This window comes from Saimiri boliviensis, chromosome 10, assembly GCF_048565385.1.
Source record: "Saimiri boliviensis isolate mSaiBol1 chromosome 10, mSaiBol1.pri, whole genome shotgun sequence".
In the NCBI taxonomy this organism is placed as follows: domain Eukaryota; kingdom Metazoa; phylum Chordata; class Mammalia; order Primates; family Cebidae; genus Saimiri; species Saimiri boliviensis.
This window is the reverse complement of record NC_133458.1, coordinates 90,408,238-90,427,297: the sequence shown is the minus strand read 5'-3', so window position 1 is coordinate 90,427,297 and position 19,060 is coordinate 90,408,238. Positions and strand designations below refer to the sequence as shown.

The 19,060-nt window shown below is 38.4% G+C and overlaps 1 protein-coding gene across 2 annotated transcripts in view; it reads right to left on the bottom strand.

Annotated features, from left to right (window-relative positions):
• Nucleotides 1-19,060, bottom strand: part of STK31 (serine/threonine kinase 31) — a 492,334-nt gene that overhangs the window by 422,735 nt on the left and 50,539 nt on the right. For both annotated transcript variants that reach the window (XR_012512174.1, XM_074379615.1), the window contains 2 exons: nt 17,707-17,866; nt 1,442-1,564 (listed from right to left, as the gene is read on the bottom strand). Coding sequence is in view for 1 of the 2 variants with exons in the window: in XM_074379615.1 (XP_074235716.1) it covers nt 1,442-1,564; nt 17,707-17,866 (283 nt within the window). In the remaining variant the exon portion in view is untranslated. The remainder of the gene's footprint in view (nt 1-1,441; nt 1,565-17,706; nt 17,867-19,060) is intronic.

The window sequence follows — 19,060 nt, the reverse complement described above, 5'->3', positions numbered from 1 at the left end:
AGCAAAATTAAGAGAAGTTTAAAGAATATTTTGGTGACCTGAGGGAATACCAGAAATGGAGACAAGCCAGGTAAGGCAAAAAGTCTTCTAGCATTAAACTATTAAAAGAAAAGAGTGTTTATGGATGATCTTACTTGCAGAAACTTGACCTAAGTTTACTAATAGTGAGAAGTAGTAAACCTTTACAGGGTAAAGCAGAAGTTGCATTGTAGAAAGGTAAATTCTTACTTATATTACTGCCCTTTTATATGCAAGGCTTACTTCACCATTCTGGAAGAATTTATATTACTTATGCAATTCCATTTTTAAAAAATGTTTCAAACCAGGGCTCCAGTGGTTCTTAAGCCATGTGGAGCTTCATCAAAACTACATCTTCATCCAGGGGGACAGAAAGAAACAATGCCCAGATGTCCCTGCATATCTTCTTCTCCAAATTTCTATCAAGTTTATTCCCTGCAGTCCACAACAAGATCAATATTAGCTACTGGTCAGCGAAGTACTAGAGTAACTGACTAAAGCTGTAAAAATTCAAAGATGCATAAAAGGTAAAAGGACTAGAAGAGATTAAAGAGTTATTGTTTTGAAATGATATGACACATAGAAAGCAAAGATTATCAACAGACAAATGAGAACTAAAAGAGAGTTTGGCAGAGTTGCCAGAGAAACATCAGTATATAAAAATCAACAGTAATCCTCTATTCAATCAAAAATAGGAAATGAAAAGATAATAAAAGAAAAAAAAGAAAAGATTGCTTCATAAAAGCAATCAAAATTATAAATAAATAAAAGTTGAAGAAAAATTCATGAGGACTTATAGAGAAAAATTTTAAATAATATTAAAGGACAAAAAAGAGCTAAATAAGTAGAGAGAAATATTAAGTTATTAGGTAAAATGACAACACTGTCATGTTCATTCACCCCAAATTAGTCACAGCTGAGCTGGCAAGACAGGGCTGAAGACAAGATTCCACCACATCGTATAGCTATATGTACTACAGTACTCTAGCCTCTGATCACATCAGGGAGAAACTTCCCTGGTCATGAAGCCTAAAAACCCTCTAACTCAAGGATCAGAGTTGATCCCTCCTCCCTTTAACATGCAGCCCTACTACATTTTCTGCTAGAATGCAATGGACGACAGGGACCCATATCCCTGCTATTGCTCCTGTCTCAATTAATTTCCCCAGTGAATACTGTGGTAGGAATCTGGAGTCCCTGACCATTTTACCTTGCTTGCAAGATCAGTATAAACATACACACAGTCACAAAATATATTTATACAAACTCTGAATCCCATTAAAAAGAAACTAGAATTCAGGGAACAGGAAAAACTTTTGCAACCATCTGAGAACTATCTGACATCTCGAGGTAAATGCTAACTTCACTTCTTGAATAATAAACTTGCAATTTAATGTATATTTAATATATTTTTAATTCCAACCTGCAATGTTTTTAAGCGTTTATGAAGAGATGACTCATCAACTTCTAGAATAAAATCTTCTACTGACATGTACAGCTTCTGCTGCATTTCATTTCTTTGGGCAATCAAAATATTCCCTTCATTCTGGAAGAAGAAAAAAAGAATAACCACCATTAATACATTAGGTCTTTTCTGCACAAGACCCATATGAAAAAAAGGGACCTCCAAAATAACTTTACATTCTCTAAACATAGCTGCAAACATAACATTAAGGGCAAACATTTCTCTCCTTAGATCAATAAAATGACAAAAGGAACATTTAAGTTGAAGAACGCTGATCTGCTCATTTTTATTTTTCACACTATTTCTGCAACAATGAAATTGTTAATATTTGAGAAAAGTATGTAAGTTCCTACTAATTCCATATGGCCTCTTTCCTATTCCCATCCCACTCTCAACTCCTTCAGCTACTCATCTTTCAAGATACACTTAAACACCAGGATAAATCTTCCAATTTGTCCAAAACACTGTGTTTTAAAATATGTATGTGAAAGATATCCAAGAACCCTATACACTTTATTATAGTACTTGCCATACTATATTGAAACTATATATTAATATATCCATTTTGTACCCAAGAAAGAAAGGATCATGTCTTTAAAAAACTTTTATCTCTATTATCTTTAACAGTGTCTGGCACATACACGTAAAAGCTTGAATTTTAGGATATTTTTTCTTGCACTGAACCAGACTATTTTATAACTATAAATAAATTTTAAAAGACCTAAAGTGAAGCCCATTGGTTTCATCATTTAAAAAAAAAAAAAAAAAACAGATCCAAGATGGTTGATTAGGAGCAGCTCAGGATTGCAGCTCCCAGCAAAAATGCAGAGGGTGAGTAGATGCCGCATTTACAGACAGATTTTTATATGGCCCACAGACCAGGAGAGTCCCAGGCAGAGAGGCCCCACGGGTCGCCAACACAGCTGTTTTGGTCAGTGCAGCTGTTCTGGCCAGTGCCCTGGCGCAGCGGGTCTCTGCACAAAATACACGAGTCGGGTGCCATTTTAGCTGGTGACGGGAGCTTCTGGGAGACAGTCGCCCATTCAACTGATAAAAAAAGGGACTGAAACAGGAAGCCAGGCCAAGAGATTCCTGGACAAAAAAGCTCCATGAATCTCAGCACGGCTGTTTCCGCCAGCACAATGAATCGCTGCACAGGAAATCACACAGATCCTGGTGCCTTTTCAACAGGCGACTGGAACATCTGGGAAGCAGAGTCGCCCATTAAACTGAAAAAAAAAAAAAAAAAGAGGGGAGTGGATCTGAGGCAGGGAGCCAGATGATCAGGCTCAGCTGGTCCCATCCCCACAAAAAAAACAGCAATCTGAAAAGCTCTGGATTGAGTTCCACAGGAAGCACAGCTGAACCCCAGATGGTCCAGCTCTGTGGGGGAGGGGCGTCCGCCATTACCAAGGCAGTCCACCACTATAGAGGTAGCCAGCCATTGCCAAGGCAGCCCACCATTACAGAGAGAGTCCGCCATTACAGAGGTGGGCTGCCATTGCCGAGGCAGTTCTAACTATACCCATATAAACAGGACTGCAGGGAAATTCACAAGGCAGCTGGGCGGAGCCCACAGCAGCTCAGCAAAGCCTCTGCAGGCAGACAGTGACTAGGCTGCCTCCTCACTGGGTAGGGCAGCCCTGAAAAAAGACAGCAGTACAACAGAAACTTATAAATAAAGCCCTAACTCCCCAGGACAGAGCACCTGGGGGGAAAGAACAAGAGCTTTATGAGTTCTGCTGCAGCAGACTTAAACGTACCTGCTGAGCAGCTCTGAATAACAATGGAGCTCACAGCTCAGCACTTGAGCTCCTATAAAGGACAGACTGTCTCCTCAAGCAGCTCCCTGAATCCTGTATATCCAAAGAGTCACCTCATAAAGGAGAGCTCAGACTGACATCTGGCAGGTATCCTTCTGGGACAAAGATAGCAGAAGAAGAAACTGGCAGCAACCCTTACTGTTCTGCAGCTGCTGTAGGTGATCCCCAGGCAAGCAGGGCATGGAGTAGACCTCAGCAGTCCTACAGCAGAGGGGCCAGACTGTTAGAAGAAAAACTAAGAAACAGAAAGAAATAACTTCATCATCAACAAACTGGACATCCACTCAGAGACCCAATCTGAAAGTCAAAAACTACAAAGACGACAGGTGGATAAATCCACAAAGATGGGAAGAAACCAGTGCAAAAAGGATGAAAACACCTTAAACTAGAATGCCTCTCCTCCTACAAGGGATCACAACTCCTTACCAGCAAAGGAACAAGGCTGGATAGAGAATGAGTGTGATGAATTGACAGAAACAGGCTTCAGAAGGTGGGTAATCAGAAACTTCTCTGAGCTAAAAGAACATGGTTTTACCCAATGCAAAGAAACTAAGAACTTTGAAAAAAGATTTGACCAAATGCTAATGAGAATAAACAACTTAGAGAGGAATATAAGTGTATTGGTAGAGCCGAAAAACACAACACAAGAACTTCACAAAGCATACACAAGTTTCAACAGCTGAATTGACCAAGCAGAAGAAAGGGTATCAGAGGTCAAAGATCAACTCAAGGAAATAAAACCAGAAGGAAAGATTAGAGAAAAAAGGGTAAAAAGGAATGAACAAAGTCTCCAAGAAATACGGGACTATGTGAAAAAAGACCTAATCTACATTTGATAGGTGTACCTGAATGTAATGGAGAGAATGAATCCAAGCTGGAAAATACTCTTCAGGATATTATCCAGAAAAACTTCCCCAACCTAGCAAGGCAGGCCAACATTTAAGTCCAGGAAATACAGAGAACACCACAAAGATACTCTCAAGAAGAGCAACTCCAAGGCACATAATAATCAGATTCACCAGGGTTGAAATGAAGGAGAAAATGCTAAGGGCAACCAGAAAGAAATGTCAGGTTACCCACAAATGGAAACCCATCAGCAGAGAGATCTCTCTGCAGAAACCCTACAAGCCAGAAGAGAGTGGGGGCCAATATTCAACATCCTTAGAGAAAAGAACTTTAAACCCAGAATTTCATATCCAGCCAAACTAAGCTTCTTAAGTGAAGGAGAAAATAAAATCCTTTATAAACAAGCAAGTATTCAGAGATTTCATCACCACCAGGTCTACTTTACAAGAGCTCCTGAAAGAGGTACTAAACATAGAAAGGAATAACCAGTACCAGCCACTCTAAAAACATACCAAAGGGTAAAGAGCATCAACACAATGAAGAAACTGCATCAACTAACGGGCAAAACAGCCAGCTAGCATCAAAATGGCAGTATCAAATTCACAAATAACAATATTAACCATAAACATAAATGGGCTAAATGCCCCAAACAAAAGACACAGACTGGCAAATTGGATAAAAAGCCAAAACTCATCTGTGTGCTGTATCCAGGAAATCCGTCTCACATGCAAGGATACACAAAGGCTCAAAATAAAGGGATGGAGGAAGATTTACCAAGCAAATGGAGAGCAAAAAAAAAAAAAAGGAGGAGTTGCAATTGTCATCTCTGATAAAATAGACTTTAAAGCAACAAAGATCAAAAGAGACAAAGGAGGACATTACATAATGGTAAAAGGATCAATGCAACAAGAAGAGCTAACGGTCCTAAATATATACGCACCCAATACAGGAGCAGCCTGATACATAAAGCAAGTTCTTAATGACTTACAAAGAGACTTAGACTTCCACACAGTAATAGTGGGAGACTTTAACACCCCACTGTCAATGTTAGACAGATCAACGAGACAGAAAATTGACAAGGATATCCAGAACTTGAACTCAAGCCTGGACCAAGCAAACCTAATAGACATTTACAGAACTCTCCACCCCAAATCCACAGAATATACATTCTTCTCAGCACCACATCGCACCTACTCTAAAACTGACCACATAATTGGAAGTAAATCACTCCTCAACAAATGCAAAAGAATGGAAATCATAACAAACAGTCTCTCAGACCACAGTGCAATCAAGTTAGAACTCAGAATTCAGAAATTAATTCAGAAACTAACTCAGAACCGCACAGCTTCATGGAAACTGAACAACTGGCTCTTGAATGTTGACTGGATAAACAATGAAAGGAAGGCAGAAATCAAGATGTTCTTCGAAACCAAAAAGAACGAAGACACAACATACCAGAATCTCTGGGACACTTTTAAAGCAGTCTTTAGAGAAAAATATATAGTAATAAATGAGAAGCAAGGAGAGATCTAAAATTGAAACCCTATCGTCAAAATTGAAAGAGCTAGAGGAGCAAGATCAAAAAAAACTTAAAAGCTAGCAGAAGACAAGAAATAACTAAGATCAGAGGAGAACTGAAGGAGATAGAGACACAAAAAAATGCTACAAAAAAATCAATAAATCTAGCAGCTAGTTTTTCAAAAAGATCAACAAAATAGACCACTAGCCAGATTAATAAAAAAGAAAAGAGAGAATAACCAAATTGATGCAATAAAAAACGATAAAGGGGATATCACCACAGATTCCACAGAAATTCAAACCATCATCAGAGATTATTACAAACAACTCTATGCACATAAACTAGTAAACCTGGAAGAAATGGATAAATTCCTGGACATTTGCATCCTCCCAAGCCTAAACCAGGAAGAAGTCCAAACCCTGAATACACCAATAACAAGGTCTGAAGTTGAGGCAGCAATTAAGAGCCAACCACCCAAAAAAAGCCATGGTCCAGATGGGTTCAGGGCCGAATTCTACCAAACATACAACGAGAAGCTGGTACCATTCCTTCTGAAACTATCCCAAACAATCCAAAAAGACAGAATCCTTCCCAAATCATTTTATGAGACCAACATTATCCTGATACCAAAACCCGGCAGAGACTCAGCAAGAAAAGAAAACTTCAGGCCAATATCCATGATGAATATAGATGCAAAAATCTTCAATAAAATACTGGCAAATCGACTACAACAGCACATCAAAAAACTTATCCACCATGATCAAGTAGGCTTCATCCCAGGATGCAAGGCTGGTTCAACATACGCAAGTCTATAAACGTAATTCACCACATAAACAGAACCAAAGACAAAAACCACATAATTATCTCAACTGATGCAGAGAAGGCCTTTGACAAAATTCAACAGCCCTTTAGGCTAAAAACCGTCAATAAACTAGATATTGATAGAACATATCTCAAAATAATAAAAGCTATTTACAACAAACCAACAGCCAATATCATACTGAATGGGCAAAAACGGAAGCATTCCCTTTGGAATCTGGCACTAGACAAGGATGCCCTATCTCACCACTCCTATTCAACATAGTATTGGACATTCTAGACACAGCAATCAGGCAAGAAAAAGAAATAAAGGGTATTCAAATAGGAAAGAAAGGAGTCAAATTGTCTCTATTGCAGACGACATGATTGTATAATCTAGAAGATGTCACTGTCTCAGCCCAAAATCTCCTGAAACTGCTAAGCAACTTCGGCAAAGTCTCAGGATACAAAATCAATGTGCAAAAATCACAAGCATTCCTATACACCAATAACAGACTTACACAGAGCCAAATCAAGAACAAACTGAAATTAACAATTGCTACAAACAGAATAAAATACCTAGGAATACAACTAACAAGGAACATAAAAGACCTCTTCAAGGAGAACTACAAACCACTGCTCAACGAAGAGAGGACACAAACAGATGGAGAAATATTCCATGTTCATGGTTAGGAAGAATCAGTATCGTTAAAACGGCCATACTGCCCAAAGTAATTTACAGATTTAATGCTATCCCCATCAAGCTACCAATGACCTTCCTTCACAGAACTGGAAATAATCACCTTAAACTTCATATGGAACCAAAAGAGAGCCCATATAGCCAAGTCAATTCTAAGCAAAAAGAACAAGGGTGGGAGGCATCACGCCGGACTTCAAAGTACACTACAAGGCTACAGTAATCAAAACAGCATGGTACTGGTACCAAAACAGAGATATAGACCAACGGAACAGAACAGAGGCCTCGAAGGCAACACCACACATCTACAACCATCTGATCTTTGACAAACCTGACAAAAATAAGCAATGGGGAAAGGAGTCCCTGTTTAATAAATGGTGTTGGGAAAACTGGCTAGCCATGTGCAGAAAACATAACTGGACCCCTTCCTGACACCTTCCACTAAAATTAACTCCAGATGGATTAAAAACTTAAACATAAGACCTAACACCATAAAAACCCTAGAAGAAAACCTAGGCAAAACCATTCAGGACATAGGCGTAGGCAGGGACTTCATGACCAAAACACCAAAAGCATTGGCAACAAATGCCAAAATAGACAAATGGGACCTAATCAAACTCTACAGCTTCTGCACGGCAAAAAAAAAAAAAAAAAAAAAAAAAAGTCATTAGAGTGAATCGGCAACCAACAGAATGGGAAAAAATTTTTGCAATCTACCCATCTGCCAAAGGGCTGATATCCAGAATCTACAAAGAACTAAAACAGATTTACAAGAAAAAAAAACAAACAAGCCCATTCAAAATTGGGTGAAGGATATGAACAGACACCTTACAAAAGAAGACATACATGAGGCCAACAAACATATGAAAAAATGCTCATCATCACTGGTCATTAGAGAAATGCAAATCAAAACTACATTGAGATATCATCTCACACCAGTTAGAATGGCGATAATTAAAAAAATCTAGAGACAACAGATGCTGGAGAGGATGTGGAGAAATAGGAACACTTTTACACTGTTTGTGGGAGTATAAATTAGTTCAACCATTGTGGAAGACAGAGTGGCGATTCCTCAAGGACCTAGAAATAGAAATCCCATTTGACCCAGCAATCCCACTACTGGGTATATATCCAAAGGATTATAAATTGTTCTACTATAAGGACACATGCACATGAATGTTCACTGCAGTACTGTGTACAATAGCAAAGACGTGGAACCAACCCAAACGCCCATCAATGATAGACTGGACAGGGAAAATGTGGCACATATACACCACAGAATACTATGCAGCCATCAAAAATGATGAGTTAGTGTCCTTTGTAGGGACATGGATGAACCTGGAAACCATCATTCTCAGCAAACTGACACAAGAACAGAAAATCAAACACTGCATGTTCTAACTCATAGATTGGTGTTAAACAATGAGAACACATGGACACAGGGAGGGGAGCATCACAGACTGGGATCTGTCAGGTGTTAAACAATGAGAACACATGGACACAGGGAGGGGAGCATCACAGACTGGGATCTGTCAGGTGTTAAACGATGAGAACACATGGACACAGGGAGGGGAGCATCACAGACTGGGATCTGTCAGGGGGGAAATAGGGGAGGGACAGTGGAGGGTGGAGGTTGGGGAGAGAGAGCATGAGGAGAAATGCCAGATATAGGTGACAGGGAGGAAGGCAGCAAATCACACTGACATGTATGTACCTATGCAACAATCTTGCATGTTCTTCACACGTACCCCAAAACCTAAAATGCAATTTAAAAAAGACTGAAAATTAAGTTAAAAAAAAAAAAGTAAACATCTCAGCACTCACATAATTTAAAAGGAAAAAAAATTCACGGAAGGAAACAAAAACAAAACTTTTGTGTTTTTTAATACAATATTAATTAAAGTCTCCTACTAAAAAAAAGTATTTTAATATCAGTAGTGTGGTTTAAATGGAAAGAGAACAGACTTTGCTGTCAGAAATGTCTGGGTTCAAGTTCCTAATTAACATTGAGAACCAGAGGCCAACCATGGTGGCTAATGCCTGCAATCCCAGGACTTTAGGAAGCAGAGGCAGGAGAATTACTTACGACAAGAAGTTTGAGACCTGTCTGGACAACATGGTAAAACCCCATCACTACAGAAAAAATAGCCAGGCATGGCTGGTAGTGCCTGCCTGTAGTCCTAGCTACTTGACAGGTTGAGGTGGGAGAATCACTTGTGCCCAAGAGGTTGAGGCTCCAGTAAGCTGTAATCACGCCACTGTACTCCAGCCTGCATGACAAAGTGAAACCATACCTCAAAATTAATTAATTAATTTTTAATTTAAAACAATTAGAACTACGTAATCTTGAACAATTTCCTTAACCTTGTAAGCCTGTTTCTTCACTTATAAAATGGGAGCAAATACGCCCATTTTAAAAGTTAATGTAAGAAAATGTTTATAAACACACTGTCTGTGTTTCACAGAAATTAAAAAATTATTCATTCTGCTGTCATCTTCTTTCTTCCATAATCAGAAGTGATCAGTTAGAATGTTAAAATGTAAAATAACCAAAATCTTACCCCTTCTCCAAACTAAACACTGCTGGCATTTTCAAAAGCCTCGTTAACCTGCTCATACTTCTCATTCAGAGCCAGTCAGGCTGCCAACTGGTCAACCTAGGCATGATTAGGGAGTAAGATTTACAGGGTATAATCCACAGAGGCAAAAACCACAAATACTTAAGATGAAACAAGTCCAAACACAACAAGTATAGAGCTCATAGGTGTTAGAAAATGTTACGGTAGTTGTTGGGAATGGTTTACAAGAAAAACAGGAAGTTCTGTTCAGCTCAATGTAATAAACTAAAGAAAACTGCAACAAGAAATAAATATACTTGTACTTAAGCTAATAAAAAATTCATGTGAAGTATTTCATTTTCATACCCCTACTCACACACACACACAACTACCGCCCAACAATAGGTGACTTAGACACTAACTGATGGTAAGGCAGAGTGTTTATATGCATAAAACACATCACTCAGACCAGAAAAGATCCACATTAGCATTCATGAAAGCCACTCTGGTTTTCAAGCTTAATGCCCCTCCAAGCCAATATCTCTTATAACAGCCCCATAGGTATAGCTTCCAGGGTCCCTCAAGGGGCATGTCCAGTTGCAAGAGTCCAAATCAAGTATTTGTAGTTTGTAGTTCTTCCCAGTACAGATGCAATTTGTATTTACCATGTAATATTGCCTGGTAACAGAGCTGAAATATTTTCTCATATTACCAAGGGAACAAAGAGAGGGAGTTAACCAAAGGTCAGGTTTCATGCAAAAGTGGGAAAGATTTTGTTATCCCTTATCCACAATCACCAGTTGTCTATTACACTTTTCTTACAAGGCAATAAATGAAGCAAATCATTAATATGAAGATACTGTAAAAGTTGATTTTATACAAACTATCATTACAGTACCTGCATTCCCTTTTCTTTCCAGAACAATAACATTTCCTCAGTTCTAAGTTGATTGCACTGTGATCTGAGAGGCTGTTTGTTATGATTTCAACTCTGTTGCATTTGCTGAGGAATGTTGTACTTCCAATTGTGTGGCTTATTTTAGAATAAGTGCCATGAGGCACTGAGAAGAATGTATACTCAGGTGATTTCGGGTAGAGAGTTCTGTAGACCTCTACTAGGTCCACTTGATTCAGACCTGAGTTCAGGTCCTGAATATCCTTGTCAATTTTCTGTCTCAATCTAATACTGACAGTGGGGTGTTAAAGTCTCCCAGTATCATTGTCTGGGAATCTAAGCCTCTTTGCAGGTCTCGAAGAACTTGTTTTATGAATCTAGGTGCTCCTTGGGTACATACATATTCAGAATAGTTACTTCTTCTTGTTGAACTGTCCCTTTACCGTTACGTAATGCCCTTCGTTGTCTTTTTTTTTTTTATCTTTGTTGGTTTAAAGACTGTTTTGTCAGAGACTAGGACTGCAACCTCTGCTCTTTTTGCCATTTGCTTGGTAAATTTTTCTCCATCCCTTTATTTTGGGTTTGTGTGTGTCTTTGTGCAGAAGATGGGTCTCCTCAATACAGCACACTGATGGGTCTTGACCACTTAGCCAATCCACCAGTCTGTGTCTTCTAACTGGGGCATATAGCCCATTTACATTTAAGGTTAGTATTGCTCATTCAAAACCACACAATTTCATGGAAATTGAACAACCTGCTCCTGAATGATTCCTGGGTAAATAATGAAATTAAGGCAGAAATTAAGAAGTTACTTCAAACCAATGAGAACAAAGAGACAATGTACCAGAATCTCTAGGACACAGTTAAAGCAATGTTAAGAGGGAAATTTATAGCACTAAATTTCCACATCAGAAAGCTACAAAGATCTCAAATCAACACCCTAACACAATTAAAAGAACTAGAGAGGCAAGAGTAAACAATTCCAAAAGCTAACAGAAGACAAGAAATAACTAAGATCAGAGAAAAATTGAAAGAGACAGAGATGTAAAAAAAAACCCTCCAAAAAATTAATGAATCCAGGAGTTGGGTTTTTGAAAAAAATAACAAAAAAGACTACATCTAGAGTAATAAAGAAAAAAAGAAGAGAGAATAATCAAATACACACAATAAGAAATGCTAAAGGGGATCTCACCACTGACCCCACAAAAATACAAACTACTATCAGAGAATACTATAAACACCTCTACACAAATAAAACTAGAAAACTATAAGAAATGAATAAATTCCTGGACGCCTACACCCTACCAAGACTAAACCAAGAAGAAGCTGAATCCCTGAATAGACCAGTAACAAACTCTGAAATTGAGGCAGTAATAGCCTACCAACCAAAAAAAGCCCAGAACCAGACAGATTCACCACTGAATTCTACCAACAGAGGCTGGTACCATTCCTTTTGAAACTATTCCCAACAACTGAAAAAGGAAGGGCTCTTCCCTAACTCATTTTATAAAGTCAACATTATCCAGACACCCAAACCAGGAAGAGACAGAACAAAAAATAAAACTTCAGGCCAGTATCCCTGATGAACATCAACGCAAAAATCCTCAATAAAATACTAGCAATCTGAATCCAAGAGCACATCAAAAAACTTATCCACAATGATCAAGTCAGCTTCATCCCTGGTAGGCAAGGCTGGTTCAACATAGTCAAATCAATAAACATAATCCATCACATAAACAGAACCGAAGACAAAAACCATATGACTATCACAAAAGAGGCAGAAAACGTCTTTGATAAAATTCAACATCCCGTCCTGTTAAAAACTCTCAATAAACTAAGAATTGATGGAACATATCTCAAAATAAGAGCTATTTATGACAAACCCACAGCCATTATCAAATTGAATGGGCAAAAGCTGGGGCATTCCCTTTGAAAATCAGTACAGATCATGCAGGTTTGTTACATAGGTATACACATGCCATGGTGGTGGTTTGCTGCATCCATCACCCCATCATCTACATTAGATAATTCTCCTAATGCTATCTCTCCTCAATCCCCTCACCCCTTGCTATTCCTCCCCAGCCCCCCCACCCCCCCAGGCCCCAGCATGTGATGTTCCCCTCCCTGTGTCCATGTGCTCTCATTGTTCAACACCCACTTATGAGTGAGAACATGTGGTGTTCAGTTTTCTGGTCTTGTGTCAGTTTGCTGGGAATGATGGTTTCCAGTTTCATCCATGTCCCTGCAAAGGACATGAACTCATCCTTTTTATGGCTGCATAGTATTCCATGGTGTATGTGTGGCACATTTTCTTTATCCAGGCTATCACTGATGGGCATTTGGGTTGGTTCCAAGTCTTTGCTATTGTGAACACTGCCACAGTAAACATACATGTGCATGTGTCTTTATAATACAATGATTTTTAATTCTGTGGGTATATACCCAGTAATGGGATTGCTGAGTCAAATGGTATTTCTTCTGTTTCTAGATTCTTAAGGAATCAGCACACTGTCTTCCACAATGATTGAATTAGTTTACACTCCCACGAACAGTGTAAAAGCATTCCTATTTATCCACATCCTCTCCAGCATCTGTTGTCTCCTGATTTTTTTAATGGTTGCCATTCTAACTGCTGTGAGGTGGTATCTCACTGTAGTTTTGATTTGCATCTCTCTAATGACCAGTGATAATGAACTTTTTTTCATAGTTTGTTGGCTGCATAAATGTCTTCTTTTGAAAAGTGTCTGTTCATATCTTTTGCCCACTTGTTGATGGGGTTGTTTTTTTCTTGTAAATTTAAGTTCTCCACAGATTCTGGGTAAGCCCTTTGTCAGATGGGTAGATTGCCAAACTTTTTTCCCACTGTTGGTTGCTAGCTCACTCTATTGATAGTTTCTTTTGCTGTGCAGAAGATCTTAAGTTTAATTAGATCCCATTTGTCTATCTTGGCTTTGTTGCCAGTGCTTTGGGTGTTTTAGTCACAAAGTCCTTGCCCATTCCTACATCCTGAATGGCACTGCCTAGGTTTTCTTCTAGAGTATTTATGGTGTTAGGCCTCATGTTTCAATCTTTAATCCATCTAGAGTAAATTTTTGTATAAGGTGTAGGAAGGGATCCAGTTTCAGCTTTTTGCATATGGCTAGCCAGTTTTCCCAATATCATTCACTAAATAAGGAATCCTGGGGGCAGCACAGGGAAAAAAAAATTTTTTTAATGAAAATAAATAAATGAATAAGTAAATTGGGAATCCTTTCCCCAATGCTTGTTTTTGTCAGATTTGTCAAAGATCAGATGGTTGTAGTTGTGTGGCATTCTTTCTGGGGGTCTCTGTTCTGTTCCACTGGTCTGTATCTCCGTTTTGGTACAAATACCATGCTGTTTTGATTACTGTAGCCTTGTAGCAGTTTGAAGTCTAGTAGGGTGATGCCTCCAGCTTTGTTTTGTGTGTGTGTGTGTGTGTTGGTTTTGGTTTTTTATTGCTTAGCATTGTCTTGGCTATGTGGGCTCTTTTTTGGTTCCATATGAAGTTTAAGGTGGTTTTTTTCCAATGTGAAAAAAGTCATTGGTGGCTTGATGGGGATAGTACTGAATCTATAAATTACTTTGGGCAGCATGGCCATTTTCACGATACTGATTCTTCCTAACCATGAGCATGGAATGTTTTTCCATCTGTCTGTGTCCTCTCATTTCCTTGAGCAGTGGTTTACAGTTCTCTTTGAAGAGGTCCTTCACATCCCTTGTTAGTTGTACTCCTAGGTATTTTAATCTCTTTGTAGCAATTGTGAATGGAAGTTCACTCATGATTTGACTCTCTATTATTGGTGAATAGGAATGCTTGCGATTTTTACACATTGATGTTGTATCCTGAGACTTTGCTGGAGTTGCTTATCAGCTTAAGGTGATTTGGGGCTGAGACTATGGAATTTTCTAAATATACAATCATGTCATCTGTAAACAGGGACAATTTGATGTCCTCTCTTCCTATTCAAATACACTTTATTTCTTTCTCTTGCCCGATGGTCCTAGCCAGAACTTCCACTACTATGTTGAATAGCAGTGGTAAGAGAGGGCATCCTTGTCCTGTGCCAGTTTTCAAAGGGAGTGTTTCCAGTTTTTGCTCATTCAGTATGATATTGGCTGTGGGTTTGTCATAAAAAGCTCTTATTATTTTGAGATACAATCCACTGATACCTAGTTTATTGAGAGTTTTTAGCATAAAGGGCTGTTGAATTTTGTCGGAAGGCCTTCTCTGAATCTGTTGAGATAATCATGTGGTTTTTGTCTTTGGTTCTGTTTATGTGATGGATTACATGTATAGACTTGTATATGTTGAACCAGCCTTGCATCCATGGGATAAAGCCAACTTGATCGTGATGGCTAAGCTTTTTGATGTGCTGCTGGATTCGGTTTGCCAGCATTTTATTTTATATATAAGATTTTTACATCAATGTTCATCATAGATATTGGCCTGAAATTTTCTTTTTTAGTTGCATTTCTACCAGGTTTTAGTACCAGGATGATGTTGGTCTCATGCACGTGTACCCCAGAACTTAAAATATAACAAATAAATAAATATGAAAGAAAGAAAAAACAGTACAAGACAAGGATGTCCTCTCTCCCACTCCTATTCACCACAGTATTGCAAGTTCTGGCCAGGGCAATAAGGCAAGAGAAAGAAATAAATGGTATTCAAACAGGAAGAGGGGAAGACAAGTGGTCTCTGCTTGCAGATGACACGATTTTATATTTAGAAGACCCCATCATCTCAGCCCAACAACTTTAACTGATAAGCAACTTTCACAAAATTACAGGAAACAACATTAATATGCAAAAATCACAAGGATTTCTATACACCAACAATAGACAAGCAGAGAGCCAAATCATGCATGAACTCTCATTAACAACTGCTACAAAGAGAATAAAATACCTAAGAATACAGCTAACAAACGATACGAAAGACCTCTTCAAGGAGAACTACAAACCACTGCTCAAGGAAATAAGATAGGACACAAACAAATGGAAAATATTCCATCCTCAAGGATAGGAAGATTCAGTATCATAAAAAGGCCATACTGCCCAAAGTAATTTTATAGATTCAGGGCTATTCCCATCAAGCTAACACTGACATTCTTCACAGAATTAGGAAAAACTATTTTAAATTTCATATGGAATCAAAAAGAACCCCATATAGCCACAACAATCTTAAGCAAAAGGAACAATGCTGGAGGCATCATGCTACCCAATTTCAAACTATACTACAAGGCTGCAGTAACCAAAACAGCATGGTACTGGTACCAAAACAGACATATAGACCAATGAAGCAGAACAGAAACCTCAGAGTAACACCACACATCTAAAAACCATCTGATCTTCAACAAATCTGACAAAAACAAGCAATTGGAAAGGGATCTCTGATTCAGTAAATGGTGCTGGGAAAACTAGACATATGCAGAAAACTGAAACTGAACCCCTTCCTTAACACTTTACACAAAAATTAACTCTACATGGATTAAAGACTTAAATGTAAAACCTAAAACCATAAAAACCCAAGAAGTAAACCTAGGTAATACCATTCAGAGCATAGGCATGGGCAAAGACAAAAACACCAAAAGCAATTGCAACAAAAGCCAAAATTGACAAATGGGATCTAATTAAACTAAAGAGCTTCTTCACAGTTAAAGAAACTACCATCAGAGTGAACAGGCAACCTAGAGAATGAGAGAAAACTTTTGCAATCTACTCATCTGACAAAGGTCTAATATCCAGAATCTACAAGGAAATGAAACATACATACAGGAAAAAGACAACACCATCAAAAAATGGGCAAAGCATATGAACAGACACTTCTCAAAAGACATTTACATGGCCAACAAACATGAAAAAAAAAAGCGCATCACCACTGATCATCAAAGAAATGCAAATCAAAACCACTAGGAGACACCATCTCACGCCAATGAGAATAGCGATCATTAAAAATCAAGAAACTACACATGCTGGAGAAGATGTGGAGAAACAGGAATGCTTTTACACTGTTGGTGAGAGTGTTAATTGGATCAACCATTGTGGAAGACAGTGTGGCAATTCCTCAAGGATCTAGAACCAGAAATATTATTTGACCCAGCAATCCCATTACTGGTTATATACCCAAAGTATCATAAATCATTCTACTACATGTGCACAGGTTATGTTTATTGCAGCACTGTTCACAATAGCAAAGACTTGGAATCAACCCAAATGTCTATCAATGATAGGCTGGATAAAGAAAATGGAGCACATATACATCATGGAATACTATGCAGCTATAAAAAGAATAAGTTCATGTCCTTTGCAGGGACATGGATGAAGCTGGAAACCATAATCTTTGGCAAACTAACAAAGGAACCTAAAGCCAAACACCACGTTCTGACTCATAAGTGGGAGTTGAACATTGAGAACACATGGATACAGAGAGGGGAATGATATACACTAAGGCCAGTTGGGGAGTGGGAGGTGAGGGGAGGGAATCTACGAGGACAGGTCAATAGGTGCAGCAAACCACCATGGCACATGTATACCTATGTAACAAACCCGCACATTCTGCACATGTATCCCATGAAGGAAAGGGGAAAGGGGAAAAGGGAAAGGGGAAAGGGAAGGAAAAAGGAAAGGAAAGGAAAAGGGAAAGGAAAAAGGAAAAGGAAAGGAAAAAGGGAAAGAAAAAGGAAAGGGGAAAGGAAAGGAAAGGAAGAAAAAGCCAAGCACGGTGGCTCACACCTGTAATCCCAGCACTTTGGGAGGCCGAGGCGGGCAGATCACAAGGTCAGGATATCGAGACCTCCTAGCCAACCTGGTGAAACCCCATCTCTACTAAAATACTAAAAAATTAGCTGGGCTTGGTGGTGCATGCCTGTAGTACCAGCTACTCAGGAGGCTGAGGCAAGGGAATCGCTTGAACCCAGGAGGTAGAGATTGCAGTGAGCCGAGAGTGTGCCACTGCACTCCAGCCTGGCAACAGAGCAAGATTCTGTCTCAAAAAAAATAAAAAGAAAAAAAAAGTTCCTTATGTTCAACAGATAAAAACCGTAATAGAGAAAAGTTCTCAACTCACCACATTTTCACAAGTTTTAATCTTCTCCTGAGCCAGAATGTATTCTGCCCACATTATCTCTAATCCCTTCAAAGAAACTGGAGTAGTAAAGCACCCTTCATCCAACACTTGTATAGCTTCTGAAAGGTCATTTCCAAAACGAACACTGATGCTAACATGTCTGTTTTGTAAAATATTAAAAACAAAAAGATCAATAAATTACAAAGTTGGTATGAGAAAAAGTTACACTTTAATAATAATGATCTAAAAGTTATTGTTCATTGCACTGGCTCTGAAGAGGTACTTTTCAAAACTTTATATAAAATCATGTATTTTTTTTCAGTCCACATGCTTTTATGCAGACATGTATAACATAATATAAACTTTTAATCAAAAAACATTTGTGGGTAGACTTCTAATTTCATGACACAAAAAAATATGAAAGAAATTTAAAATTTTTAAAACTATAAAAAAGGCAACTTCAAAAGTCTGCAGAATTTCAAATGATATCAAATGAACCTTCAATTTTTGGTCTACAAATAACTTGTAAATATGTCTTTAAGAGAAAAGGCATGTAAGAAATCCATTTTACTACACGCTAATTGATGTAAACAAAAGTTCCTATGGCATATTTCTAGTCACAAAAACATCACTTCTAAATAAAGACCCAAAGCACTTCTAGTATTAAACACTGAAATACACGTGTACTATAAATACATTTAAGAAAAAACAATAAAAACAAGAAAGATAATTAGTTACCCAACCTTTGGTGAATGAGTGGGTGACAGGAGTTGTTGGATTGGTGGGTTAAATCAAGAAATAAATGTTTGCAAAGTGAAAATTTTAAGAAGCACCCCCTACCATCACATGTTCAAAAATAAACAATAACAAATACAGTGAGCTCACTGAATGCTTTCACACATCATTTATTGCCAGACATTATGATTCTTGTATATTTGATAAATGTTTATTTTATGACAATTTGTATATATTCATTCACTCATTTATTTTCCAACCTGCTTATTCCAATCCAGCGTTACAGGTGGCCACAGTCTATCTCAGCAGCTCAGAGCGCATGGTGAGAACCAACCCTGGACATGACACCATTGCACTGCAGGGTGTATTCACACTCATGCACACTCACTCATACTGGCACCACACAGACAGACCAATTCACCTAAGTGCACATCTTTGGGATATGAGAGGAAACCACAGTAGAGATAATGTGCAAACTCCACACAGATAGTGGGGCTCCAGCTAGGAAATGAGTTTCTTCTTCAATGTTATAATGAAGTAATGTTGAATGAAAACACGTTATTCAAGAATGTGCTGTACTCCTGAAAATAACCCCAAGCAAAACAAATGGACATGGTAG